A 26,572-nucleotide genomic window follows, 5' to 3' on the forward strand; every position below is an offset into this window, starting at 1 on the left:
GTTGTTTTGGGTTGTTTTTTTTTAACCCTTGGATGGCATCTCCTTCCTGATGGACTTTACACTGTGATGTACATAGATTCCCTATGTGGAAGGCTGCTGCAGCTGCTGCTGTTTGCACCTAGGGGAGGGTGGGTGCCTTTATTTCCATCTCTCTGTTGCAAGGAAGTGATAATAAATGTCCAGGCTGCGTGGCAGCTGGGTAATGCTGCCCTGGAGGTGCTCCTCTGTGTAGGTCCTACAGCTCTGTGGAGGATTTAATGTGGCTCTTGCTGGTGGGTTGCAGCCATCAAACAGCCTGCAGCAGCCCTGGAGGAGTGGAGATTCATAGAATGGTTTGGGTTGGAAGGGACCTCAGTAGTCATCCAGTTCCAAGTACTCTGCCACCTCCCACCAGCCCAGGTTGCTCAAGGCCTCATCCAACCTGGCCTTGAACACCTCCAGGCAGGAGGCAGCCACAGCCTCCCTGGGCAGCCTGTGCCAGAGTCTCCCCAGCCTCTCTCTCAAGGATTTCTTCCTCATTTCTAGTTTCAATCTCCCCTCTCCCAGCTCAAAGCCATTGCCTCTTGTCTTATCTCTACAAGCCCTTGTAAAATGTCTCCCTAGCTTTCTTGTAACCCACTTCAGATGCTGGAAGGCCACCCTAAGGTCTCCCTGGAGCCTTCTCCAGGCTGAACAGCCTCAACTCTGCCCATCCTCTCCAGCCCTCCAATCACCTTTGTGGCCTCTTCTGGAGCCCCTCCAACAGTTCCATGTCCTCCTCCTGCTGGGAGCACCAGAACTGGATGCAGCACTCCAGGTGGGGCCTCATGAGAGCAGAGCAGAGGGGAAGAATCACCTCATTCATCTCGGGGCAGGTGCCTGGGGCTGCCTTGCCTGGTTTGCTGGTGGCCCAGAGGCCATCTCCTTCCATCGTGATCCCCTGCAAGGCAAACAGAGCGGCAGAGGCTGAGCAAACAGCCGCGGGGGCAGCAGCTGGCGGTGTTTACACAGGGTGTGTGCTGATGACTCGGCAAAGAGCCCTGCTGGGCACAGCCAGCAGCAGCCTCCCCTCCAGGGACATCCTCGGGGGAGGGAGGGGAGCCCCTCTGCGCAGGGACATCCCCTGCTGCACCTCTGGGCCACGCCACGGCAGGGATGTGGAGCAGCTCCTGGGGCTGGAATCTCTTTCCAAGGTGGAGGGAGGGTTATAGATTTTATTCACAGCATGAAACTCCCAGGCAGGGCATTGCCAGGTGGGTGTGGTGTGAACACCTCCTTGCTCTCTACATTGTTTGAGCCTCTTGGCTCCTGGCTCCACGAAGGACATTGAGGTGCTGGAGGATGTCCAGAGAATAAAACTGGGGGAGGGCCTGGAGAACAGAGCTGGGGAGGAGCAGCTGAGAGACCTGAGGGTGTTTAGCCTGGAGAAGAGGATGCTGAGGGGAGACCTCTTTGCTCTTTACAGCTCCCTGAAAGGAGGCTGCAGTGAGGTGGGGCTGGTCTCTTCTCCCTAGTACTATCTGAGAGGAAATGGCCTGGAATTGTGCCAGGGAAAGGTTAGGTTGAAGATCAGGAAAGATTTCCTTGCAGCAAGAGTGGTCAGGGATTGGCACAGGCTGCCCAGGGAGGTGGTGGAGTCCCCAGTCCTGGAGGTGTTCCCTGGCCTGCATCAGGAACAGTGTGGCCAGCAGGAGCAGGGAAGTCCTTGTGCCCTGTACTCTGCTTTGGTTAGGCTACACCTTGAGTCCTGTGTCCAGTGCTGGGCCCCTCAGTTTAAGAAGGACATTGAGAGACTTGAAGGTGTCCAGAGAAGGGCAACAAGGCTGGGGAGGGGTCTGGAGCACAGCCCTGTGAGGAGAGGCTGAGGGAGCTGGGGTTGCTTAGCCTGGAGAAGAGGAGACTCAGGGGTGACCTCATTGCCCTCTACAACTACCTGAGGGGTGGTTGTGGCCGGGAAGGGGTTGGTCTCTTCTGCCAGGCAAGCAACACCAGAACAAGAGGACACAGTCTCAAGTTGTGCCAGGGGAGGTTTAGACTCGAGGTGAGGAGGAAGTTCTTCACCAAGCGAGTCATTTGCCATGGGAATGTGCTGCCCAGGGAGGTGGTGGAGTCCCCATCCCTGGAGGTGTTCAAGAGGAGATTGGATGTGGCACTTGGTGCCATGGTTTAGTCATGGGGTCTGTGTTGATAGGTTGGACTCAGTGATCCTCGAGGCCCTTTCCAACCTCAGTTATACTGTGAGACTGTAATTGTGGCCATGGTGCTTTGGGACATGGTTTAATGGCCATGGTGGGGTTGGGTTTGTGGTTGGACTGGATGACCTTAGAGGTCTTTTCCGTGATTCAGGGGCCAGGCCTTTGGAGTGCCTCCATGCTGAAGCTGTGGTGAGGAGCTGGATGCAAGCACACAGGGGTCAGTTTTCCAGGCCCAGGAACACCCTGAACAGGCAGGTCAGATCCCTGGGAAAGACCTGCAGGATGTGACCCAGTTGCAGTCACCCCCAGGTGGGGTTGCCTAGAGGGAGGGAAGCAGCAGCAGGAGCAGCCAGGGGACATCATGTCCACTCCAGTGCAGCCATGGGGATTATGAAACTGGTTTTGTTTATCTTTGAAGCTGATGCAGGTGAGAAGCTGAGAGGGAGGACCTGAGCTCCCTCCTGAAGGTGATGGTGCTGCCAGCAGAGTGAGGGCAGCAGGAGCTGGGAGGGAGGTGGCTGTGCCCATGTCAGCCAGCCATGAGTCCTCTGTGTCTCTGAGCTGCTGAAGAACAAATGCAGCCCAGTCCCCACCCTGGGAAGGACAAATTCTCCTTCTAGTAAATGCTGTTCAGGATGTTTCATGTTTCCCATCAAAGCCACCCTGCTGTCTTGTTTCCTCTGATGGCTTTCATGGGTAATTTGAGCACTGGGACAGCGGCTGCTGGATGCAGCTGGAAAATCCATAAAGGACTAAATCTGGAGCAGGAAGAGTGATGGTTGTGTCCCCAGCTGAACCAGTGGCTTAGAGTGCCTCAGATTTCCTGGTGTGCTGTGCAGCCCTTCTGAATCTGGGAATTGTGTTTTGGGGAATCCCTGTAGCCAGCATGCAAATATCTTTGGCTGGACACAGCACTGTGCTGCCTCCAACCACTTTGGGCCTGCCCTTGGGTCTCACTGGGTGGAATTTCCCCTCCTGGGTGATTTCTCTTTTACAGAGGACTTTTCTCTTTGGTGGAGGGCAGTGAAGCTCCAGGGAAAATCCCAGGACTTGTAGGCAGGGGCTTTTCCCTGAGCTGGAATCAGCCCTGGTCACCATTCACTGGGGATGCTGCCTGCTGCTCTTCTTGTGGCTGGAACTGCTGCAGCTGTGGACACTTCCATGCTGCCCTTTCATGGAATCAATAAGGTTGGAAAAGACCTCAAAGATCAGCAAGTCCAACCTGTCACCACAGACCTCATGACTACTAAACCATGGCACCAAGTGCCACATCCAATCCCCTCTTGAACACCTCCAGGGATGGGGACTCCACCACCTCCCTGGGCAGCACATTCCCAATGGCTAACAACTCCCTCTGTGAAGAACTTTCTCCTCACCTCCAGCCTAAACCTCCCCTGGCACAGCTTGAGACTGTGTCCTCTTGTTCTGGTGCTGGGTGCCTGGGAGAAGAGACCAACCCCCACCTGGCTCCAACCTCCCTGCAGGGAGTTGGAGAGAGCAAGAAGGTCTCCCCTGAGCCTCCTCTTCTCCAGGCTAAGCATCTTGCTTACACATTTTGAGGTCAAAAGGGGCCAGAAACCATGTCAGGGTTGGGTTTTCTCCTAAAGCAGGAGTGATTCCCACCACCAGGGCCTGCAGCAGGGAAATGAGGACACAGCCAAGGTCCCACTCCCTGTCAGTGCTCTTTTAGAAACAAGACCTTTGTCAGCCATCTCCTGTGGGAGTTTTCCTTCAGCATTGCTGTTTGCTGCTGTCAAAGGAGGCTTCTTGGGTTCAGCCAGTGGAGCAGGTGCTGGGCATGGAGCCAGCCCTTGGGTTGGGGCTCTGGGCTGTGAGGGGGAGATGGTGTCCCTGTCCCCATCTAGGGGTTGGATAGTGCTAGGAGAGGGAGCAGCATCATAGAATCACAGAACAGTTTTGGCTGGAAGAGACCTTTAAGAGCACCAAGTCCAACTGTTAACCCAGCACTGCCAGGTCACCTCTAAACCATAGAATCCAGTTCCAACCCCCTGCCATGGGCAGGGACACCTCACACTACAGCAGGTTGCTCACAGCCACATCCAGCCTGGCCTTCAAAACCTCCAGGGATGAGGCTTCCACCACCTCCCTGGGCAACCTGTGCCAGGCTCTCACCACCCTCGTGGTGGAAAACCACCTCCCTCAGCACCACACCTACAGCTCTTTTCAATCTCTCTGGGAATGGAGACTCCATCACTGCCCTAGGCAGCCTGGTCCAGGGCTTGGTGCTGGGCTGCAAGGGATGGGAGCAGTGCTGGGACCTCACATGGAATCCTCCCCAGTGAGGCTGCTGGGGTACAAGCTGCTGCAGTTTGGGTAATGGTTCTCAAGGGTTTTCCTGATGGAGCATCCCAAGGGCCGTGTGCTGGGGGAGGACAGGTCTGACCCCTTGCAGCCCCTTGCTGGGGTCCTGGCTGGAGCTGTGCTGCATCCTGCAGAGCAGCAGGGTGACAGGTCCCGGGGCTGGGGAGCAGGAGGGTGGCAGGTCCTGGGGCTGGGGAGCAGGAGGGGAGGCAGGTCCCGGGGCTGGGGAGCAGGAGGGGTGGCAGGTCCCGGGGCTGGGGAGCAGGAGGGGTGGCAGGTCCTGGGGCTGGGGAGCAGGAGGATGGCAGGTCCTGGGGCTGGGGAGCAGGAGGGTGGCAGGTCCCGGGGCTGGGGAGCAGGAGGGGTGGCAGGTCCTGGGGCTGGGGAGCAGGAGGGGTGGCAGGTCCCGGGGCTGGGGAGCAGGAGGGGTGGCAGGTCCTGGGGCTGGGGAGCAGGAGGGGTGGCAGGTCCCGGGGCTGGGGAGCAGGAGGGGTGGCAGGTCCTGGGGCTGGGGAGCAGGAGGGGTGGCAGGTCCCGGGGCTGGGGAGCAGGAGGGGGTGGCAGGTCCTGGGGCTGGGGAGCAGGAGGTGGTGGCAGGTCCCGGGGCTGGGGAGCAGGAGGGGTGGCAGGTCCCGGGGCTGGGGAGCAGGAGGGGTGGCAGGTCCCGGGGCTGGGGAGCAGGAGGGGTGGCAGGTCCCGGGGCTGGGGAGCAGGAGGGGTGGCAGGGCCTGGGCCTGGGGAGCAGGAAAGTGGCTGATCCCGGGGCTGGGGAGCAGGAGGATGGCAGGTCCCGGGGCTGGGGAGCAGGAGGGGTGGCAGGTCCCGGGGCTGGGGAGCAGGAGGGGTGGCAGGTCCCGGGGCTGGGGAGCAGGAGGGGTGGCAGGGCCTGGGCCTGGGGAGCAGGAAAGTGGCTGATCCCGGGGCTGGGGAGCAGGAGGATGGCAGGTCCCGGGGCTGGGGAGCAGGAGGGGTGGCAGGTCCCGGGGCTGGGGAGCAGGAGGGGTGGCAGGTCCCGGGGCTGGGGAGCAGGAGGATGGCAGGTCCTGGGGCTGGGGAGCAGTGGGGGTGGCAGGTCCTGGGGAGCAGGAAAGTGGCTGATCCCGGGGCTGGAGAGCCGGAAGGAGGTTTGGGGTCTGGAGTTGCTGCCTGGGGGGTTGCTGCCCTCCTGAGGCACAGCCACACAGAGCGGGACTGTCCTTGGCCCTGCTTGCCCTGGTAGGGAGGTGAAGGTTGGCTAAAGCCTGGTTCCAAAAGAGCGATGTCCAGAAGCCTTTTTTTGTATCTATTTCAGGTCCTGCCCATGCCCACAGCCCAGCCCCTTCCAGGAGCACCCTACCCCCTCGCTGGCTGGACAGATGTCCCCACTCTTACCAGATTTTGCATGTCACAGAACCGTAACTCCTGGACCAGTTTGGGTTGGAAGGGCCTTTGAAGATCACAGTCTCACAGTATTGCTAAGGTTGGAAGAGACCTCGAGGATCATCGAGTCCAACCTGGCACCACAGACCTCATGGCTAAACCATGGCACCAAGTGCCACATCTAATCCCCTCTTGAACACCTCCAGGGATGGAGACTCCACCACCTCCCTGGGCAGCACATCCCAATGACCAACAACTCAGTGAAGAACTTTCTCCTCACCTCCAGCCTAAACCTCCCCTGGCGCAGCTTGAGACTGTGTCCTCTTGTTCTGGTGCTGCTTGCCTGGGAGAAGAGACCAACCCCCACCTGGGTACAACCACCTTTCGGGTAGTTGTAGAGGGCAATGAGGTCACCCCTGAGCCTCCTCTTCTCCAGGCTAAGCAACCCCAGCTCCCTCAGCCTCTCCTCACAGGGCTGTGCTCCAGACCCCTCCCCAGCTTTCTTGCCCTTCTCTGGACACCTTCAAGTCTCTCAATGTCCTTCTTGAACTGAGGAGCCCAGAACTGGACACAGGACTCAAGGTGTGGCCTCAGCAGTGCTGAGCACAGGGCACAAGGACTTCCCTGCTCCTGCTGGCCACGCTGCTCCTGATGCAGGCCAGGATGCCATTGGCCTTCTTGGCCCCCTGGGCACACTGCTGGCAAAGATCATCTGGTCCAAGCCCCCTCCAAAGGCTCCTGCAGCGCAGCAAATAAATCCCCCGCTGGGCTCTTTCCTGGGCGGGCAGGCACCTTGCCGGGAGGTGCCTTACCCCTGGGGACAGCTGTCCCCGGGGCTGCGACCCAGCGGCAGGCTCCAGCAGATGGCTCCAGTGGGCTGCCGAGCTGGGACCCGGCGCCAGGCTTCCGCTGCGCTGCCTCCCCGCAGCGCCGAGCGCCCCAGCCAGGCAGGCAGCGCGGAGGGGCGCAGCCAGGGTGGGCCAGGGTTAGGAGCACCCCTCGGCAGGGAGCAGCGACGTGGGAGCTGGCAGGTTGCTCTGTCTTCAGGCCTCTTTTTGTCACTGTAAATTCCAGCGCTTGGAATTCAGTCCAGGCCTTCAGGATTAATTCCTTCCCTCGTTCCCCGCCCCCCCCCCCCCCCCCCCCCCAATCCTCTTCTAAAGAGGACATTCGAATCCCCATTCTGGTGCTAACAATGGCATTAGCCAAAGCTGCTGGCCACAAGTGGGAAGCTCTGGGGAGAATAAAGACCTCAACTCAAATGTCAATAATAACTTCTTTTATCCCTTCCCTGTCTTCCAGCCTGCACAATCTGCTTGGCTCTCTCTAGCTTAATGAGCATTAAAATGTTTTCACATTAGACCTATGGAAAATTCCATTTATTTCTTTGCTCCCCTCCTCAGAAGCTCAGTCTGGCCTTTAAAGGCCAGTCCTCATATTTGGGTTTTGTATAAAAGCCTCTTTGATCTCAAAGGCTCTCAGCTCATCCAGAGATGCAGCTCCATGACCAGCACCTCACTGCTCCTGCTGCTGAAATGCAGCCACAGCTGGAGGGCACAGGGGGCATGGAGTGGTGCTGGACACGCCAGGAGAAGAGTCAGGGGGAGGTTTAGTCTCAAAGTCCTTAGTCCTGGCCCCCCACTAGCCCCATGTGGCTCTCCTGGATTGCTCACCCAGTGAGCATGGCTGGCAGTGGTCAAAGAATAGAATTGTTTAGGTTGGAAGAGGCCTTTAAGATCATTGAGTCCAACCTTTAACCCAGCACTGCCAGGTCACCACTAAACCACATCTGCAGGGCTTTGAAACCCCTCCAGAGATGGAGACTCCACCCCTGCCCTGGGCAGTCTGATCCAGGGCTTGACAACCCTTTCAGGGAAGAGATTGTTCCTCATGTCCAACCCAAACCTGCCCTGCTGCAACTTGAGGCCATTTCCTCTTGTCCTCTCTCTTGTTCCTTGGGAGTAGAGACCACCCCCCACCTGGCTCCAGCCTCCTTTCAGGGAGTTACAGGGAGCCAGAAGGTCTCCCCTCAGCCTCCTTGTCTCCAGTCTAAAGACCCTCAGTCCCCTCAGCCCTGCTCTCCAGACCCTTCACCAGAGTGGTTGTCCCTCTCTGGACCCCAGCACTCCACCTCCCCCAGGCTGGTGCTGGGTGTGCATCCTGCTGCTTTCACCCCAGCTTGATCCCTCCAAGTATGGGAAGAAAGAGTCCCAGGAGCTCAGCTTTAGCTCTGGGTGGGCTGTCTGGGGAATGGCCAGGGTGGGTGACAGCAGTGTCTTGCTGAGAGGAGGATGCAGCCTGGCAATGCAGGATGGGTGACCAACCGACATGGCTGAGAACCTCTCCACATGTCAGCGTGAGGCTGGGCCCCAGCTGCTGGGGGGGAAGGGTCGTGCTGCCTGTCACAGACCTGCCTCTGGCTCACTGCTGGGGAGACACAGCCATTGGCCTGCCAGGAGAGCTGGTTACCATGGCAGGGCACTGGGAGCAGCCAGCCACTTACCTCACCCACAGCACAAGGAGGGGGCTAGCCTGGGAGGTTCAGATGCACCCAGCAGCTGCACTGACACCTCCCAGCTGCTTTGTGTCTGCATGGTGCAAAGCTGAGCAAGTAAGGCATTGCCCTGGGCAGCACCCACAGTCTGGGGGCACCAGGGACAGCTGACTTGATGGTTAGGGGTGTAAGGTGGGGCTTGCTGGGTGTAAGAGGGACCATTGGGTCTGCCCTCCTTCTCCTTGGAGACAGGGCAGGTGGGGCTGCAATGGTGCCGAGCTGCTCCCTGTCCCCACCAGCCCCCCAAGAGCTGCACTGTCAGAGAATAGAACCACAGAATTGGCTTGGTTGGAAGGGACCTCTAAGATCATCGAGTCCAGCTGTCAGCCTAAGACCACCCTGGCCACCAAAGCAAGTCCCTGCTCATCTCACCCACACTGGGATGGGCAGAGAGTCCTCAGTGCCCTGGTGACAAAGCAGCAGGGTCTGCCTAGGTGCTGTGACACCCAGATGGCCAAGTTTCCAGGGCAGGGGCAGCTCCTCGTGGTGATACCTTGTGCACAGGCTCCCGTGTGAGGAGCTGGGAAACCAGAAACCCTGCTGAGCAGAACACCAGAGAAGTTCCCTGGCCAGGCCTGGGGGGCAGGCAGCAGCAAACCGACCCTGGGGAATTTAATTTCTTCTTCAGTCCTTACATCCTGCAGCTGCTGAGAAGAGCTGATGGGATGCCACGAGTGGGAACATACCTCTGGAGGACACTGACTTGAGATTTGCAGTCACAGAACAGGTTTGGTAGGGAAAGACCTTTAAGCCCATCCAGCCCAACCATGTTCTGATTGCCAAGGCTGCTGCTAACCCAGGGCCCTCAGCACCACAGCTCTGTGTCTTTCAAACCATGGACAGGGATTCAGCCACCTCCCTGGGCAGCCTGTGCCAGAGTTTGAGAAGCCTTTCAGAGAAGAGATTTCTTCTCATGTCCAACCTGAACCTCCCCTGAAGCCACTGCCTCTTGTCACAGAATCACCAAGGTTGGAAGAGACCTCAAAGGTCATCAAGTCCAACCTGTCACCACAGACCCCATGACTAAACCATGGCACCAAGTGCCACATCCAATCCCCTCTGGAACACCTCCAGGGGTGGGGACTCCACCACCTCCCTGGGCAGCACATTCCAATGGCTAACAACTCTCTCTGGGAAGAACTTTCTCCTCACCTCCAGCCTAAACCTCCCCTGGCACAGCTTGAGACTGTGTCCTCTTGTTCTGGTGCTGCTTGCCTGGGAGAAGAGACCAACTCCCACTTGGCTCCAACCTCCCTTCAGGTAGTTGTAGACAGCACTTGTTACACCGACCCCCACCTGGCTCCAGCCTCCATTCAGGGGGTTGTAGAGCGCCAGAAGAGCTCTCCTCAGCCTCTTTCTCTCCAGGCTAAATTGCTCTCCTTTCTCTTACTTTTTTTCCCCCCCAAGTCCATTTTACTGAAGCTGTCTGCAGCTCCTGTAGGTGTTTGGGTGGCAGCAGTGAACACAAGTGGTGAAATCACAACAGCAGAGCTCGCTGAGAGGAGGGACGGGTCGAGCTGTAGCTGTGCTGTGGCCAGGCAGGTGTCTGGTGGAGACGTGATTCAGACCCAAATGGATCGATTTCCTCTGGTGCCTCTCTGGCCAGATCACACAAACCAGGGGGGTTTGGCCTTCATCCCTGCCACAGGAGGAGCTCCTGGTGCCTGAGACGTCAATGCAAGGCAGGTTTTAGGAGGACTCTGTAAAAATAGCTGTGGGTAGGGCTGGGCTGGCGATGTTTGCCCATGGGAGGAGCGTGCAAAGGTGCTGCTGGCAAACAGCTGCTAGCAAAACCTGGTCTCCCCTCCAGCACCTCCAGCTCCCAGGGTGCAGGGGGGATGGGGAAACGCAGCTGGGATGTGGTGGTTCAGGGCAGGTTTAGACAGCTTTGGCAGCAGCTGATCTGAGAGGCAAACTCCATCCCCAAGGAGGATGGTGAAGTGAGATCAGTCAGAGGGATTTAGATAGGATGACTTCATTCTCCATGGAGCTTAATCTGGGATGTGGGCCCACAGCTGGGCCTGGGATGTTTCCACCTCACCCACATGCTCACAGGGAACTGCAGCACACTGTTAACAGTCAGCCTGGCTCTGCTCAACCAGGCACCCAATGTCTTTTCCAACACTGTCACCAGCCAAGGGTTCCATGGCTTGTCCCACCAGCTCTTCAGTGCCTAGCATGACCTTTTCCCACCTTCCTCAACCCTCTGGGGAAGGGAAAGGCTCTCTGGTCTCACACACAGCTCAGTGCTGCTCTGCCCTGAGCTGCCTCTCGGTGCTTTATGGCTTGCTGTGCTGCTGTAACACACTGAGCTGCTCTCACCTCTCAGTTTAATGGCTGAAGCTCTTAGATCTTTCTGTGTGGCCCTCCAAGGCATCTGCTCTGCCCTCCTGGCTGCACTCACTGGATGTTTCTCTGCCTTTTTCCTGCCAGGCTGCACCCTTGTACCTCCCCTGGGTGCTGGTGTCTGTGCCACTGCCTCTGTGCTGCTTGCATCAGCCTCTTTGAGAGCCTGTTCCAGGACAGGTCCCTGGGGTAGCAGGGTGGCTTCAGCTTACACTGTCCCAGTGGGCAAACTGGGAAGCTGGGGCTTGGCAGGCTTCCCTAGAGAGGCAGTGGCAGGCAGTGGATATGGACCTTCAGAAGCTCATCATGCTCAGCTCCCACCAGCACGTGTGGAGGCAGGCAGAGCAGTGGGGATGTACCCACACCCTTTTGCCTTCACTTGCCCCATGGTGGCAGGTGCTGGCTGCTCCCCCAGGGCAGTGTTGCACCCAGCTCCAGCCCTGGGTCACACCAAATTCATGTGCACCTTTTCCTGTCACCACCCTGCACCCCCAAGGGACCTGTGTGGGTGGGCTGGGCAGCTCTCCTCCACACAGGGAGCTGGGGGCTGCTGGCAGGAGCTGCCCCTAGAAGCTGTCACAAGCTGCTTGTGTCCCCAAGGGGACAGTGTTTGACTTTTGACAGCTGCCCCAACACACACCAACCACTGCTGCCTGTTGCCTTGGTGCAAGTGGGCTGCAGGGTCACCTCCAGCTGCATTACTCACCAGCAGCTCAGCTGGCAGTGGCATGGGCTGGCAGAAGATGTCCTGCACATGGCTCCAGCATGGGCAGAGCCCTTGTGTGAGCAGCACTGTGCTGATGCACAGCTGGGGCAGACACCACTCGTGTTGTGACAGTGTAGGGCTTTAATGGTGCCTCCTGCCCTGGCCAGGGCAGGTCTGGCAGGTGTGAGTCACCTGCTGCATGCCAGGCCTGGGTGGCCCCAGACCAGTGACCTTTGAGTCTTGCTGATTAGCTCATGGAACCCTCAGCAACAATGGCTGGGGAAAGGCAAATACCTGCAGGCAGGAGCTGAGCAGGTGGGCTGAGGGGCAGGGGTAGGAAAAGCAAGGGGGGGTGGGGGGTGTCCACCTCCCCAGCTTTCCTACCCAGCATCCACCCATGGTGCAGCCAGGCAGCAAACTCTTTTGGAAAGCATTACTTCAGAGAGAAACGTGTGGAGTGCTGAGGTGCCCTCAGGCACAGCACAGCTCTGGCAGCAGCCTGGGCTGAGAGATTAACTCCTTCCCCTGCCTGCCTGGGTCTGGGTGGCTTTTTGATCCTCCCCAAGGTGTGTCCCTGAGGCCAGCACTGCTGCTGTGCTGTCCTGTTGCTTTCTCAGGCCCTGAAGGGTGGGGAAGGAGCTCTGCACATATGCTATGGAGGGGTGGCTTTGTTCAGAAGGGGACCCTGAGCTGTGCCACCAAGTGTTGGGCTGGAGCCACTTGCAGGGAGGGGTCAGTGTCACCCTCAGCATCTGCCCCTGCACCAAGCCGTGGTTTGGCTCAGACACCCTCCCACCAGCAAGTGCAGGAGCAGCTGCCAGGACATGTTCTCCATGCTAAGGACTGGGACTTTTGCTCTGGACACATGCAGTGACTGATGCAAAGCAGGAAAGTGAAGTGCTCTGAGCCTTGGAGTAGGAGATGTGTGATGAGAGGGATTCTCCAGGGGCTGGTGAAGGCAGCCAGGTGTGGGAGAGCAGCATGGGTGCTGTGGGGTGCCCCCTTGGTGCACAACCTCCTCTCCCCAGACACCATCTCCTGGCCTGAGAGGGCTGGGGGATTTCTGGGTGATTTTTGTCCCTGCTATGTAGGGCAGGGCCCACCCCACAGCTTGTTATCAGCTGGAAGTGAGACATCTGGGATGGGTAAATTAATCCTAGCAGCAGGCTGCTGAGCCACACAGAGATCCACTCCCCTCACTGGCAGCTGTGGTGGTCTCAGATATCAGCACTGCTGCCTTCTGTCCCTGGGTATTCATAGAATCAGAGAATCAAGAAGGTTGGAAAAGACCTCAGAGATCATCAAGTCCAACCTACCACCCAACACCTCCTGACAACTAAACCATGGCACCAAGTGCCACATCCAATCCCCTCTTGAACACCTCCAGGGATGGGGACTCCACCACCTCCCTGGGCAGCACATCCCAATGCCAATCTCTCTTGCTGGGAAGAATTTCTTCCTCACCTCCAGCCTAAACCTCCCCTGGCACAGCTTGAGACTATGTCCTCTTGTTCTGCTGCTGCTTGCCTGGGAGAAGAGACCAACCCCCACCTGGCTACAACCTCCCTTCAGGGAGTTGGAGAGAGCAAGAAGGTCTCCCCTGAGCCTCCTCTTCTCCAGGCTAAACAACCCCAGCTCATCAGTGCCTCTTTGCTGGAGGCTGTCTCCACCACAGGCAGACATTGTGGGAGTGCTCCTCAGCCATTTCTGGGGTGGGGAATGCAGTGGATTTAGGTGAAGGTGCTGCAGGAGGTGTGGCTGAGGACTTTGCATGGGAGTGACTCATGAGACGTCACATCCCTGATGCTGAGCAAGGTGAGGTCCTGATGTCCACCAGGAGGGATGGGATCAGAGGTCAGGAGTGGGGGAAGAGCTTCACTTGCTTCCAGCTGAGCTGGGCTGGCAAAGTGAATGTTGGGAGGGGAAATTCAACCCACTACAGGCAGGGTTAGTGATCTCATTGCTGTAGGACACTCTGCCTGCTCAGGACACCTCCTGGGGTGGCAGAGGAGGACACCTCCTGGGCTGGTGGCCAAAAGGGCCAATGGTATCCTGGCCTGCATCAGGAACAGTGTGGCCAGCAGGAGCAGGGAGGTCATTCTGCCCCTGTACACTGCACTGGTTAGGCCACACCTTGAGTCCTGTCTCCAGTTCTGAACTCCTCAGGTTAGGAAAGATGTTGAGATGCTGGAAGGTGTCCAGAGAAGGGCAACAAAGTTGGGGAGGGGTCTGGAGCTGGGGTTGCTTAGCCTGGAGAAGAGGAGGCTCAGGGGAGACCTTCTTGCTCTCTGCAACTCCCTGAAGGGAGGTTGTAGCCAGGTGGGGGTTGGTCTCTTCTCCCAGGCACCCAGCACCAGAACAAGAGGACACAGTCTCAAGCTGTGCCAGGGGAGGTTTAGGCTGGAGGTTAGGAAGAAGTTCTACACAGAGTGATTGCCCATTGGGATGTGCTGCCCAGGGAGGTGGTGGAGTCACCATCACTGGAGGTGTTGAGGAGGAGACTTGATAGAGTGCTTGGTGCCATGGGTTAGTTGATCAGATGGTGTTGGATGATAGGTTGGACTCGATCTTGAAGGTCTCTTCCAACCTGGTTTATTGTAAGAGTGCTCTAAGAGATGCCCTGCATTGGGCTGCTCTGCTCCCACAGCACAGCTTTGCCATGGAGTTGCCCCTCTGGGGTCCCCAGCAGCCTTCACCTCAGCCTGCTCATCTGTGTTACACAGGGACAGCTGCCTCCCCCCAGCACTGTGTGACCCCAGCCCAGACAGGCAGTGGTGCAGCCAGGGAGAAATGCAAAACAGTGCCTGGTGCTGGGGCCTGAGAGCCCAGCCCCTGGCTGCAGCCGGGCCCTTGCTCTTCTCAGGTGAAGTTCTGCTGGGATCACCGAGGGCGAATCCTCCTGTTCCCAGAGCCTGTAGGTGAGCACAAACCAACCATCCCCAGAAGGCAGAGCAAGGTCTCCCACCACCTGATCCTCCTCCCCAGGCCCACACTGAGGGCTGGAGGCTCCTGCAGCAGAGGAGGAAAGCAGAAGTCCAGGCAGTGCAATTACAATTATAATAATAGTAATTAATACCTTGTCTCTCTCTCTCTAAGGATCTTCCAGTGCTGGCTGGGCATGAACTCAGTGAAGCAAGAGGGGATGGGTGCCAGCTGGGTCAGCAGACCTGGGGGCTTGCTCTCCCTGCCCTCATTTTCTCCATGGTTTAGGGGGAAGATTGAAAGAGAGCTGCCTTAGGAAGGATGGCCCTGAACCAGACCCCTTTGCCCAGGGGTGAGGGTTAATCTATCAGGGGGGAAACAGGCCAGGAGCACCATAATGTTACCCATGGGTGCTCCTCTGGTCTCTAGTGAGGTGCCTGCACACACTGTTGGGGATAAATGCACTCTAAAGCATCAGTTCCTGCATGTGCCCCTGACTGGGGGTGGGAGGCTGCTCCTGCCTGTGGATTTCCAGGGGCACACAAGTGGCAGTGTGGGGGCTGCCTCGACACCAGCCAGCACAGCACCAGCAGGGCTGGAGGGAAGGCTTTGCAGGGAGAGGCTTGGAGAGCTCAAACGGCTCCGTTTGTCAAGGGCATTGAGAGGTGTCTGGATTTTGATGTCTAAGTACCATCAGGAGGAGAAATTGCTCACCACTAAAGGGCTCTTTAACATCAGAGAAAGACAGAACAAGAACCAGTGGCTGAAGCCTGCCAAAGCTGGACTAAAAAGCAGCAAAAGAGCTGAGCAGCAGCAGCAAACTGCCAAGGGATGTGGCAGGGGAGTTTTGTCCCTTGGTGAAGGGTAGGCTTGTCCCTCTGGTAGAGATGCCTCAAGACAACAGGTTCTCTAATCAGGGATGCACTTTGAGGGGAAGCAGATGATATTTATTATGCTGTTACAGCCCCTTGGATTGTCTTTTTCTTTCTCACTCCCTGAATGAAGCCTGCCTGGGAAACTGTCTCCAGGTAGAGAGTCCTGGAGAATCCCTGAGATGGAGCACAAAGCTGCTGCCTGGTCCCTCACAAAGTCCCTCATCACTTACTGCTCTCTTCTCATTGACCCCAGGAGTGGGGCTGGTGGCCCTCACGTGGGGAAGGTTTAGTGCAACCATAGGATGCATCAGGGAGATGCAGCTCCAGGAGAGTCTGGGAGATGCTGCAGACTCCCAGGACACTGAGACCCCAGAGCTTCAAACCAAACCAGTGAGATGCCCACCAGTGGGAATGCTAAAGTCCTGCTGGAATTAAGTCTGGCCAGGGGCATTAAAATTAACAGAGAAGGATTTTACAGGCATGTCAGAGAGAAGAGGCAAGCAACAGACAATGTGGGATGCCTCCAGAGGGATACAGGTGACCTGGCTACTGAGGATACAGAAAAGGCTGAAGTACTCCAGGCCTTTCTGCTTCAGTCTTCACTGGTAACCACTTGAGCCACACCAGAGGGAAATTTCTGTCTCTTGAGAGTGAAGAACCACCCACAGCAGGAGCAGATCAGAGCTGGGAACACCTGGAGAACAGGGAGGTGTGCAAGCCCGTGGAACCTGATGAGATACATCCACAGGTCCTGAAGGAGCTGGAGACTGGGGTTGCTAGAGCACTAGCCAGCACGTTTGAGAAGCCCTGGCAGTCTGGTGAAGTGCCCACAGGTTGGAAAAGGGGAAACATAGCCCTCCTTTTAAAAAGGGGAGCAAAGAAAACCCAGGGAACTACAGAGCAGTCAGTCTCACCTCTGTGCCAGGTGAGATCATGGAGCAGATCCTCCTGGTAAGTGTGCTAAGGCAGATGGAAAATAACCAGGTGAGAGGCAGAGCAGGAGGGTTGGAGCAGATGATCTCTGAGGTCCCTTCTGCAATGACTCTTAACCCTAACATCACCATGAGCCCTTGGGGAAGGGGTCTGGGAGCTGCTTACCTGGCACAGAGCTGAGCCTCTGAACCCACAGCCCAGGGATGAGGGCCCTTGGGGAAGGGGTCTGTGAGCTGCTTACCTGGCACACAGCTGAACCTATGAACCCACAGCCCAGGCATGAGCACCCTTGGTTGTAGCCTCCTGTGGGGAGAGGATAGGTGTGGCTGAGCAACATAACATTTGGGTGAGCAGGTGAAAGGTGTCAGCCAGAAACAAATGGGTAATTGTTGTGGCAGTGTCAGGTGACCTGCTTCACTGATCAGCTGAGAAGCAGTGAGGTGCTGAGTGAAGCAGGGAAGTGGTTTGCAAAGGCAGCAGATGTAGATTGGATGTAAATAGAGCAGTGTCAGGGATTTATATCGCTGCAGGGAGTGGTTGGTGGTGGTGTATCCAGTGCTGGAACAGCAGTGAGCCCTCCTTGGCAGGGAGGTTGGATCTGATGATCTCCAGAGGTCTCTTCCAACCCCTACCACTCTGTGATTCTGCGGTGTGTGGATTGTAGTTCTAGGAAAGCTTAAGAAGCCTAATGGCCAAGCTTTATTTATTTAGAATAAACCAAACCAGGTTGGAAGAGACCTTCAAGATCATCGTGTCCAACCCATCAACCAATCCAACCCACCCAAACAGCTAACCCATGGCACCAAGCACCCCATCAAGTCTCCTCCTGAACACCTCCAATGATGGTGACTCCACCACCTCCCCAGGCAGCCCATTCCAATGGGCAATCACTCTCTCTGTATAGAACTTCTTCATAACATCCAACCTGAACCTCCCCTGGCACAGCCTGAGACTGTGTCCTCTTGTTCTGGTACTGGCTGCCTGGGAGAAGAGACCATCATCTGCCTGTCTACAACCTCCCTTCAGGTAGTTGTAGAGAGGCTCACCCCGAGCCTCCTCTTCTCCAGGCTAAGCAACCCCAGCTCCCTCAGCCTCTCCTCACAGGGCTGTGTTCCAAACCCCTCCCCAGCTTTGTTGCTCTTCTCTGGACTCGTTCCAGCAAGTCAACCTCCTTCCTAAACTGAGGAGCCCAGAACTGGACACAGGACTCAAGGTGTGGCCTAACCAGTGCAGTGTACAGGGGCAGAATGACCTCCCTGCTCCTGCTGGCCACACTGTTCCTGATGCAGGCTGCCTCAGCTGTGCCGCTCTACTGCTTGCTTTCTTCCTCCATCACAGCTACTCCAGTGCCTGACCTTACAGGGTGCTGTAGGCTGACCAGCAAAGCCCCCACCAGGTCACTCACTTGTCCCCCTCAGTAGGATGGGGGAGAGGTTGGAGGAGCAAAAGCTCTTAAGCAAACTCCTGGGTTGAGAGGAAGGACTAGAGCACAAGTCTTCTGGGGAGCAGCTGAGGGAACTGGGGTTGCTTAGTCTGGAGAAAATGGGGCTGAGGGGAGAACTCATTGCTCTCCACAACTCCCTGAGAGGAGGCTGGAGCCAGGTCAGGGTTGGTCTATTCTCCCAAGGCACAAGCAGCAGGACAAAGAGGAAAGGGCTCAAGTTGTACCAGGGGAGGTTTAGGTTGGACAATGAGGAATAATTTCTTCCCCAAAAGGTTGTCAAGCCCTGGAACAGACTGCCCAGGGCACTGATGTGAGTCACCATCCCTGGAGGGACTGAAAAGCTGTGTTGATGTGGCATGGTTTAGTGGTGACCTGGCAGTGCTGGGTTAATGATTTGACTTAGCCTTTGAGGTATTTTCCAACCCAAACAAATCTGCAACTCCATGAATGTCTCCTCGCCCCCTTCTAGCAGAGGGACTGGAGAGCAGGAGAGGGCAGCAGTGTCCCCAGGGTGCTGGGCAGCACCCTGTGAGGCTGGCCTGGCTCCCCAGCCCCCACACACCCCAGCACAAGGGAGCAGGTGGAAATGACATAACTACAAAGTGCCCTGGGGGCAATGTGCTGCTGCCTCACCCAGCAGCAGCCTCGCAGCATCAAACTGGTATCAGTCACAGCTCAGAGCTCCTGGCATTTCCGTGCTGCCTGGCGCCGAGGGCTCCTGGCACCCTCGCCCAGCTCAGCCCCACCAGGTGAGATGAGTGTGTCCAGCATGAGGCATGGTCAGGTGAGGCTGTGCTTCCTCCCTGTCACTGGGCACAACTGCAGGACAACACTTGGAAGACTGAGAGAGGAACAGATTTATCACAGTCACAGAATGCCAGCTGGGAAGGGACCCCAAGGATCACCTGCTCCAACCTTTCTCGGTGATGATGTAGTTGAAATGAGCTGGCCCAGCACCCTGCCAAGCTGAGTCTTCAAACTGGCCAAGGTAGTGGAGTCCACTGCTTGCCTTGGGAGATGATTCCAGTCTCTGACTGTTCTCATGGGGGAACATTTTCCACTGGGAATCTCCCCAGCAGGAACTTGCCCCCATCTCCCCTTGTCTTCTCCATGGGACTCCTTGTGGAAAGGGAGTCTCCATCCTCCTGGCAGCCACTCTTTCTGTTCTGGTCCTTGGCAATAAGGTTTCCCCTAAGCCTTCTCTTCTCCAGGCTGAACAAACCCAGCTCTATCAGCTGGTTGCTAGGCTTCTGAGCATCTCCTGGCTCTTCTTTGGACACTTTCCAGCCTTTTTCATCACAGCAGGGGCCAAAACAGCAGGCAGTGCTCCAGGTGTGGGCTGGCCAATGCTGAGTAGAGTGAGACAATGACTTCTTTATCTCTGCTGGTGATGACTTTGGTGATGCAGCCCAGCATCTGATGCCTAGGAGTTAATCATGAAGTTTTCTGCTTATATTGAGTGCTGGGTTCAATTCTGGGGGGCAGAGTATAAGAAAGACATTGAGGTCCTACAGCAAGAGGAGGGAGAGGAGAGAGCACCCAGAGGAAGTGAGATTTACAACCCCAGGCAGTGCTACAGGCTGGGGTCAGAGTGGCTGAGAGCAGCCAGGCAGAGAGGGACCTGGGGGTGCTGGTGGACAGTAGGCTGAACATGAGCCAGCAGTGTGCCCAGGCAGCCAAGAAGGCTGGTGGGATCCTGGCCTGCATCAGGAACAGTGTGGCCAGCAGGGAGGTCATTCTGCCCCTGTACTCTGCACTGCTGAGGCCACACCTTGAGTCCTGTGTCCAGTTCTGGGCTCCTCAGGTTAGGAAAGATGTTGAGATGCTGGAAGGTGTCCAGAGAAGGGCAAGAAAGCTGGGGAGGGGTCTGGAGCACAGCCCTGTGAGGAGAGGCTGAGGAAGCTGGGGTTGTTTAGCCTGGAGAAGAGGAGGCTCAGGGGAGACCTTCTTGCTCTCTCCAACTCCCTGAAGGGAGGCTGTAGCCAGGTGGGGGTTGGTCTCTTCTCCCAGGCAAGCAGCATCAGAACAAGAGGACACAGTCTCAAGCTGTGCCAGGGGAGGTTTAGGCTGGAGGTTAGGAAGAAATTCTTCATAGAGAGAGAGATTGCCCATTGGAATGTGCTGCCCAGGGAGGTGGTGGAGTCCCCATCACTGGAGGTGTTGAGGAGGAGACTGGATGAGGCACTTGGTGCCATGATTTAGTTGATCAGATGGTGTTGGGTGATAGGTTGGACTTGATGATCTCAAAGGTCTCTTCCAAGCTGGTCTATTCTATTCTATTCTATTCTATTCTATTCTATTCTATTCTATTCTATTCTATTCTATTCTACTCTACTCTACTCTACTCTACTCTACTCTACTCTACTCTACTCTAATTTCCCACCCCCCCTTCCAGACAATAGCCCAAAATAGTCAGAAAGTCAATCTTTTGCAGTTTATCAATATCTTTCTGGGCTTTTTTAACTGCTCTGAATTTCAGCCCTGGTGACTCCACACACCATTAGGTGACAGGTGTGACTCGGGGCCACATGCAGATGAGAAGGGAGGCAGCAACACAAATACCTGTGTGACCTCAATGAGTAAAAGCCTCCTAAGCCAAACACCACCAGTCCCTGTATAGGGAACAGCATGTGCCCTGGTGCTGCAGGCATCACATACATTGAGTTGTACCCATCCAGTTACATCTTGCAAACTGCTGTGTGTGGTCTGGGGGATGAATTAATGCTGTGGCTTTGCAGCCAGGGCCATGGAATCACAGTGTGTTGGGGGTTGGAAGAGGCCTCTAGAGATCACCTAATCAAACCCCCCTGCCAAAGCAGGGTCACCTAGGGCTGGACACACAGGAGTGCATCCAGGTGAGCTTTGAAGGTCTCTAGAGAAGGAGTCTCCACCATCTCTCTAGACAGCCTGCTCCAGGGCTCCAGCACCCTGACAGCAAAGAAGTTTCTCCTCACATTGAGGTGGAACCTCCTGCGTTCCAGTTTGTACCTGCTGTTCCTTGTCCTATTACCACTGAAAAGCGCCTGGCACCTTCATCGTGACACCCACCCCTCAGATATAAACATTAATAAGATCCCCTCTCAGCCTTGTCTTCTGAAGACTAAACAGCCCTAGGATCTCTTAATCTTTCTTCACAGGAGAGATGTCACATTCTCAGGTCTCAGCACTCAGTGCCTGCCTTGCAGTGCTGTAGCTGTGCCACAGCCTGCACAGCCAGAGCTCGGGTGCCTTTGTTCAGCGCCTGGCACAGGAATCCTTTTCGTTCCCATTGTGACCTTGGGCGAGCAACTTGTGCTTAGAATCAACTTTTCTGCAAACAAGGAGCACAAACCTGCTTGCACCAGGAGACCTGCGGTGCAGCGTGACAGGCTTGGCAATGGGGGGGGGGGGGGGCTTGTTTTCACCCCCAGGCATCACGCGTCTTGGTGCCCCTTAGGAGCGAGGGTGCCGCAGCAGCGATGGGGCATCCTCGGCAGCCTGCAGAGCCCTGAGTCCTCAGCCACTTCCCATGGGGGAAGGGAACTCAGTAAATCTGCTCTAGCTCAGGGCGCTTTCAACTCCCCCTCAATTTGTTTGTTTTTGCTGGCAGAGCTAAACAGGGTCTGCAGAGACTGATGAAAGGCTGCAAGCTCGTCTTACAGGGGGAAAAAAAAACCGAGAGAGAGAGAGAGGAGAAAATTGGCGTGCATAGCCTGGCAAAACAAAAGCTAAGGGCAGCACAAGGAGAGCGGTGTGTGGATGTGTGTGGATGCGTGTGGATGCAGCCCTGCGTACACCCCGCGGAAGAGATGCGCTGCTGGCAGCCCTGGCACGGGAGCGCAGGAGTGCTCCTTGCCTGTCTGTACTCTCAGGCTGCAAACAAGAGGCAGCTTTTAACCACCCGAGAAGAGAGCGAGCCTTCTCAGCAGGAGCCCCGGGAGTATATAAACTCCTGTGGTGCTCTACGAGAGCTTTTCCATCGAGACACCCAGCAGCGCAAGGGGTCCTGCAGCCCCATGCGCACGGACTGGTGTCACTGCAGGTCTGCGGGAGGGTGTCTGTCTGTCCGACAGGGTCTGGGCTGGGTGTGCTCTGCAGGTAACAGCCCCTTTTACACTTCTTCATCCTGCAATGCCCTCAGCCAGCGTGCCAGCAGCCGGGTGGTGCCTTTCCCCGGCGCTGCCCTTGGTGTGGGTTTCACTGATGCTTTTTATTGTTACACGATGCTCGGGGAGAGGGGGGGGATGGGAGGGGACGGACACGGCAAGCATGGTGGAGGGAAGGCTGCTGCTCACCCCCCCAGCTTCCCGGGGCACCCCAGCTGGGTCAGACACCTGCACCCTGCTGATATGTGGGGCACACGGGGATGTCATTTACTCCTCAGTCCCGGTCCCAGGCGACCATCAAGTCCCTTCTATTTACCTCTTGCTGGACACTTAAAGCGATTTGGGTTATAAAAATAGGAGGGGGGAGAGGTGACAGCTGGGCTGGGAGAATTACAGGGAGGAGATCAGATTAGAGGGAGCAGGGAGAACCAAGAGGCAAGGTGGCCCCATGCTGGGGCAGTCAGCTCCTTCCTTCACATCTCAGCCCCACAACCAGCTCCTTGACTCACAGCCTGGACCCACAACCAGCTCCTTCCCTTCACAGCCTGGACCCACAACCAGCTCCTTGCCTCACAGCTCAGCCCCACCACCGGCTCCTTGCCCCACAGCCTGGCCGCACCGGCTGCCGTGTCCCTCACGGCACCGCACAAGCCGGTGGCACCCCCCGCCCCTTCCCTCACGACCATCCCCACGGCGCTCCGTCGATGCCCCAGGACCCGCCCCGGCCCCACCGCGCGGGCGGGGCGGGAGGGGGCGGGGGCGGGGGCGGGGCGGAGCCGGCCGTGGCGGGGCAGGGACTGGCGCGGCGTGGAGCGAGGCGGCAGCAGGTAGCGCTGCCGGCGGAGCGGGCCGGGCCGGGCCATGGGGAAGGTGCAGCTCTTCGAGATCCGCCTGGGCGAGAGCCGCGTCGTCTACAGCCCCGGGGAGCCGCTGGCCGGCACCGTCACCGTGCGCCTGTCGGGCTCGCTGCAGTACCGAGGTGAGCCCGCGGCCTGCCTGCCGTCTCCCCCGGGCTGGGGGGGGGCCCTCCCCGGGCCGGGTTCCCGCCGCGGCGGTGCGGGGCCCGGGAGCGGTGCGGGTAGTCCGGGGGAGGGGACGCGGGCTGCCCTTGCCCGTGGTGCTGGAAGTGGGGCGGGGGGCCCGGGAGGAGGTGTGTGCCGTCGTCCCCCGGAGCTGGGGAGCCGGAGCTTCGCGGCTTGCAGCTCCTGCCATGAGGCGGCCGGGGGAGGCGAGCGGCGGCGCCGACAGGAGCAACCTGCTGAATTATTTTCTTCTATCGTTCCTCTGACTTTTTTTTTCCCTCCCATCTCATTAAAAAAAAAGAAATAAATAAAGAAAGAAAGGCAAATGAATCAGCACCCCCCACCCAGTAAAAACACCCAGCCCGGCACCGGCTCCTTTCGCCGCAGCCGCCGAAGCTCCGGGTGCCCAGGGCGGTGGCACCGGGAGGCGGCTGCAGGAGCCTGGTCCCGGCGTCCTGCCTTCTTTCCCGGTGCCCTGCGGCCTCGCTGGGCTGCCAGCATTGCCGTGAACACCGAGCCCCGGTGCTCCGGGGTCTGGGAGAGTGCCGAAATGGGTGTTTTTTACGGCAGGCTGGTGGGAGGAGGCCGGGAGGAGGTGGGCGATGCGATGTCCCGGCTGTCTGCAGCAGGAGCTTCTGCCCACCCGTTCGCAACCGGCTTTTTGTAACATCTCGAATGAACTTGAACGTTTTGAGTTGTGGGAGTACTGGTCGGGGAGATGTCCAGGCTGAGTACACGGCTCTGTGTGAGGGGGGCGTGAGTGCCCTCCTGCATGGTGGGCAAGCAGGAGTGGTCTCAGCAGTGCGGGTGGTGCTGGAGCTGGCTGAGGTGCATGGTTGGCTGTCACTCCAAGTGAGACCCCGGTCCTTCACTGGCCGGTTCAGTCTGTCAGGACAGAGGACCGGGATAGACTGGGGTGAGGCAAGCTGCTGGGATCAGACCTTCTAAACTGGGAACTTGGTCCCCTGCCTTAAGGAAGTCGTTTGTGTTTACAAGTTAGTTTTGTGCTCAGTGCTATGGAGCTGTGAACCGACTTGCTGTTTTCCTTTGGGTTGTCTTGCTTGCTTCTCCTGTGTGCATGTTTCTTCCTTTCACACAGATTATTGGGGGGAGGGGAGGGGGGAGGGAAAGACCAAAGGATGGCAAATGCAGAATTTCTTGGAGAGAGCCATCAGCCTGGATGATGGTGTCTGTGCTTGCCTGTGCCTGGCTTTTGTGAGCACCGCTCCCAGTTGTCTGCAGAAGATTTTTTTTTGGAAGCTTCCTGAGGAAAACCATATCTAGGGCAAGTACAGGCTTGTAGCCTGTTTAACTCCTCTCAGAGCAAACCAGTTGCACATCCAGTGTCTGTCACTTTGGAGGGTACTCCCAGGCAGAATTCTTCCAGCAAATACGTTTTTAGTGCATTGTGGCTGGCTTCCATCCTTGCCCCATCCCACTGAATTCCACCCCAGTTCCTGAAGGTGCCTCTTGGATGGGACAAGAGTGGTTCTGGCCTTGGAGGGCTCAGCTGTGCTGGCCCCTTGCACTGTCAGCTGGGCACAGTTACACCTTGCTGTTGCCCCTACAACTCCCATCTTGGAGAGGGACTGCCAGGCTCTCCTCTTTGCCTGATGTCATTTGCATCCCAGTGTGCTGCAGCTGGCTGTGGAGAAGGAAGAAGGTGTCTCTTTGTTCTAGATCTTTTTTCTGCTTCCTTATTGCTTTGACTCTGTGAACCTTTGGGATCTGGCCTGAGTATTGGCAGAAGCATTGAGCCAAAATCCGAGGTGGGATGTGTAGCTGTTCCCTCTCTGTGCAGAGGTGACCTGAGTGGCTGTTTTGGGCTGAGGTTTCTGAACATTGGCTTTGTCAGCTGGGGTGAAAGCTTTCTATAACTGGTGCCTGAACCTGCCCAAATAAGTCCCACTGGGATGTAATATCAACCTCTGCAGAGCACAGGGTGACTCTGCTGTGTGTCCCCCTCCTTGCTCTCTGGTTTATGGCCTCTGCTGTTTAAAGCCTCCACGCTGGGGCTGCAGTTTTCTTGGCTGTGCACCCTCTCCTTCTGACTGAAGGAAGTGTTTCACCCTCAGAAGGGGAGGCTCATGTAGATGCTGACACTTCCTGGTGTGACAGCAGGCAAATCCATTCTGGAAAGAGGTTATAGAGGGACTGGTCAGCCGTGCTGAGCTCCATGGGCTCAACAGCAGAGGTGTGAGATGACCTCTGCCACGCTGTGGCTTTCTGCTGGGGAGTGGCATCAATTTGGTGTATGCTGCATGCACACCTACAGCTCCTGTGACCAGCTGTGACTTTGCAGACTAGTAAGCAGCTCCCAAGGGAAGACACCAAGTCCTCACCCATTGCAGGCCTGGCCCACAGCACCAAGGCTCAGCACTTCCCATTTCCTGAGCCAGCCTGGTGCGGTGGCTTCTCAGTGTTGTGGTTTTGGAGATCACAAAGGCTAACAAGGCTGCAAATGACTGCTGCACAGGGTAACTCCTTTTGGTGCTCTTGAAAATTGCACCTTCTGCAAGGTGGACAAACAAACACAGCTCATCCTGCCTTGCTAAACACACCAGAAACCTTGGGTCAGAGGAAAGCACAGCTGGAGACACACCTTTTGGGATCATAAATGCTCCCACCTACGCCAGCTTCTGTGCCAGCCCAGCTGACTAGTTCTGGGCCCCTCAGTTCAAGAAGGACATTGAGAGACTTGAAGGTGTCCAGAGAAGGGCAACAAGGCTGGGGAGAGGCCTTGAGCACAGCCCTGTGAGGAGAAGCTGAGGGAGCTGGGGTGGTTTAGCCTGGAGAAGAGGAGGCTCAGGGGTGACCTCATTGCTCTCTACAACTCCCTGAAAGGTGGTTGTAGCCAGGAAGGTGTTGGTCTCTTCTCTCTAGCAACCAGCACCAGAACAAGAGGACACAGTCTCAAGCTGTGCCAGGGGAAGTTGAAGCTCAAGGTGAGGAGGAAGTTCTTCACGGAGAGAGTCATTGGTCATTGGAATGTGCTGCCCAGGGAGGTGGTGGAGTCCCCATCCCTGGAGGTGTTCAAGAGGGGATTGGATGTGGCACTTGGTGCCATGGTCTAGCCTTGAGGTCTGTGGTGACAGGTTGGACTTGATGATCTTTGAGGTCTATTCCAACCTTGGTGATAATGTGACTAGCAGCAAAGGGCTGTTCAGTAGCCCAGCAGCTTCAGCTGACCCTGCGGCAGCTCACAAACGATGCCTGGCCTTTGGTGACCCTTCTGAGGAGGCACCTCCTGTGCCAGCTTCCCTGAAAACTTCTGAGCCTCAGGGGAGAGGCAGTAATGGGAGTGCAGGATTCCTGCTCATTGTGCCTGGCTTGCTGGGTAAATCATCAAACACGGGTGTACAAAGAATAATTAATCTGAACAGGAAGCTGGCGCTGGGACAGCTGGAGATGGAGTTAATTTGGGGGAGAGGAGGGAGGGGAATAGGTTTGTTCTGAGCTGGACAGGCAGCCCTGGTTGCTGGCAGGAGTGTGCTGGAACAAAGGCTTTGCTGCTCAGGGATGCTGGAGCACTTTCCTCTCGGCTCTGTGGCTTCCAGGGTCCGTGCAGATGATTTCAGTCCTGCTGCCTGCCATTCAGTGAGGCTTCTCAAGGGCAGAAGTGTAATGGTAAAATAACAGCCCTCCCTCCCAGGTCATGGAGAGTAAAGAAACTGCAAGTGCTTTCCAGAGCAGATTTCATCACTTTGCTGATCTCTGTTATTTAGCTGTCCAAGTTTATGCAGTGATGACTTGACTTTAAAGTCACTCTCTTGAACTACAAAGCTCCAGGCACAAGTACCTACATCTGTTCAGGCTCTAGAAGCACCCAG

General features: G+C 56.8%; 1 protein-coding gene and 1 long non-coding RNA gene across 2 annotated transcripts in view; one reads left to right on the top strand and one right to left on the bottom strand.

The window, feature by feature from the left end:
* Positions 1-122: 122 nt before the first annotated feature.
* Positions 123-16,510, bottom strand: LOC137454167 (uncharacterized). Its single transcript, XR_010990553.1, has 3 exons — positions 16,433-16,510; positions 714-919; positions 123-306 (listed from the first exon to the last, which is right to left on the bottom strand). It is a non-coding gene; the product is annotated as an uncharacterized lncRNA (long non-coding RNA).
* A 6,007-nt stretch (positions 16,511-22,517) lies between these two features.
* The window catches only part of ARRDC1 (arrestin domain containing 1), a 53,058-nt gene continuing 49,003 nt past the window's right edge, over positions 22,518-26,572 (top strand). The window contains exon 1 of the mRNA XM_068164236.1: positions 22,518-22,699. Within this exon, the coding sequence (XP_068020337.1) occupies positions 22,582-22,699 (118 nt within the window). The 5' untranslated portion in view covers positions 22,518-22,581. The remainder of the gene's footprint in view (positions 22,700-26,572) is intronic.

Source organism: Melanerpes formicivorus, unplaced genomic scaffold, assembly GCF_026170545.1.
Source record: "Melanerpes formicivorus ecotype bairdi unplaced genomic scaffold, bMelFor1.0.p_v2 SCAF_77, whole genome shotgun sequence".
In the NCBI taxonomy this organism is placed as follows: Eukaryota; Metazoa; Chordata; class Aves; order Piciformes; family Picidae; genus Melanerpes; species Melanerpes formicivorus.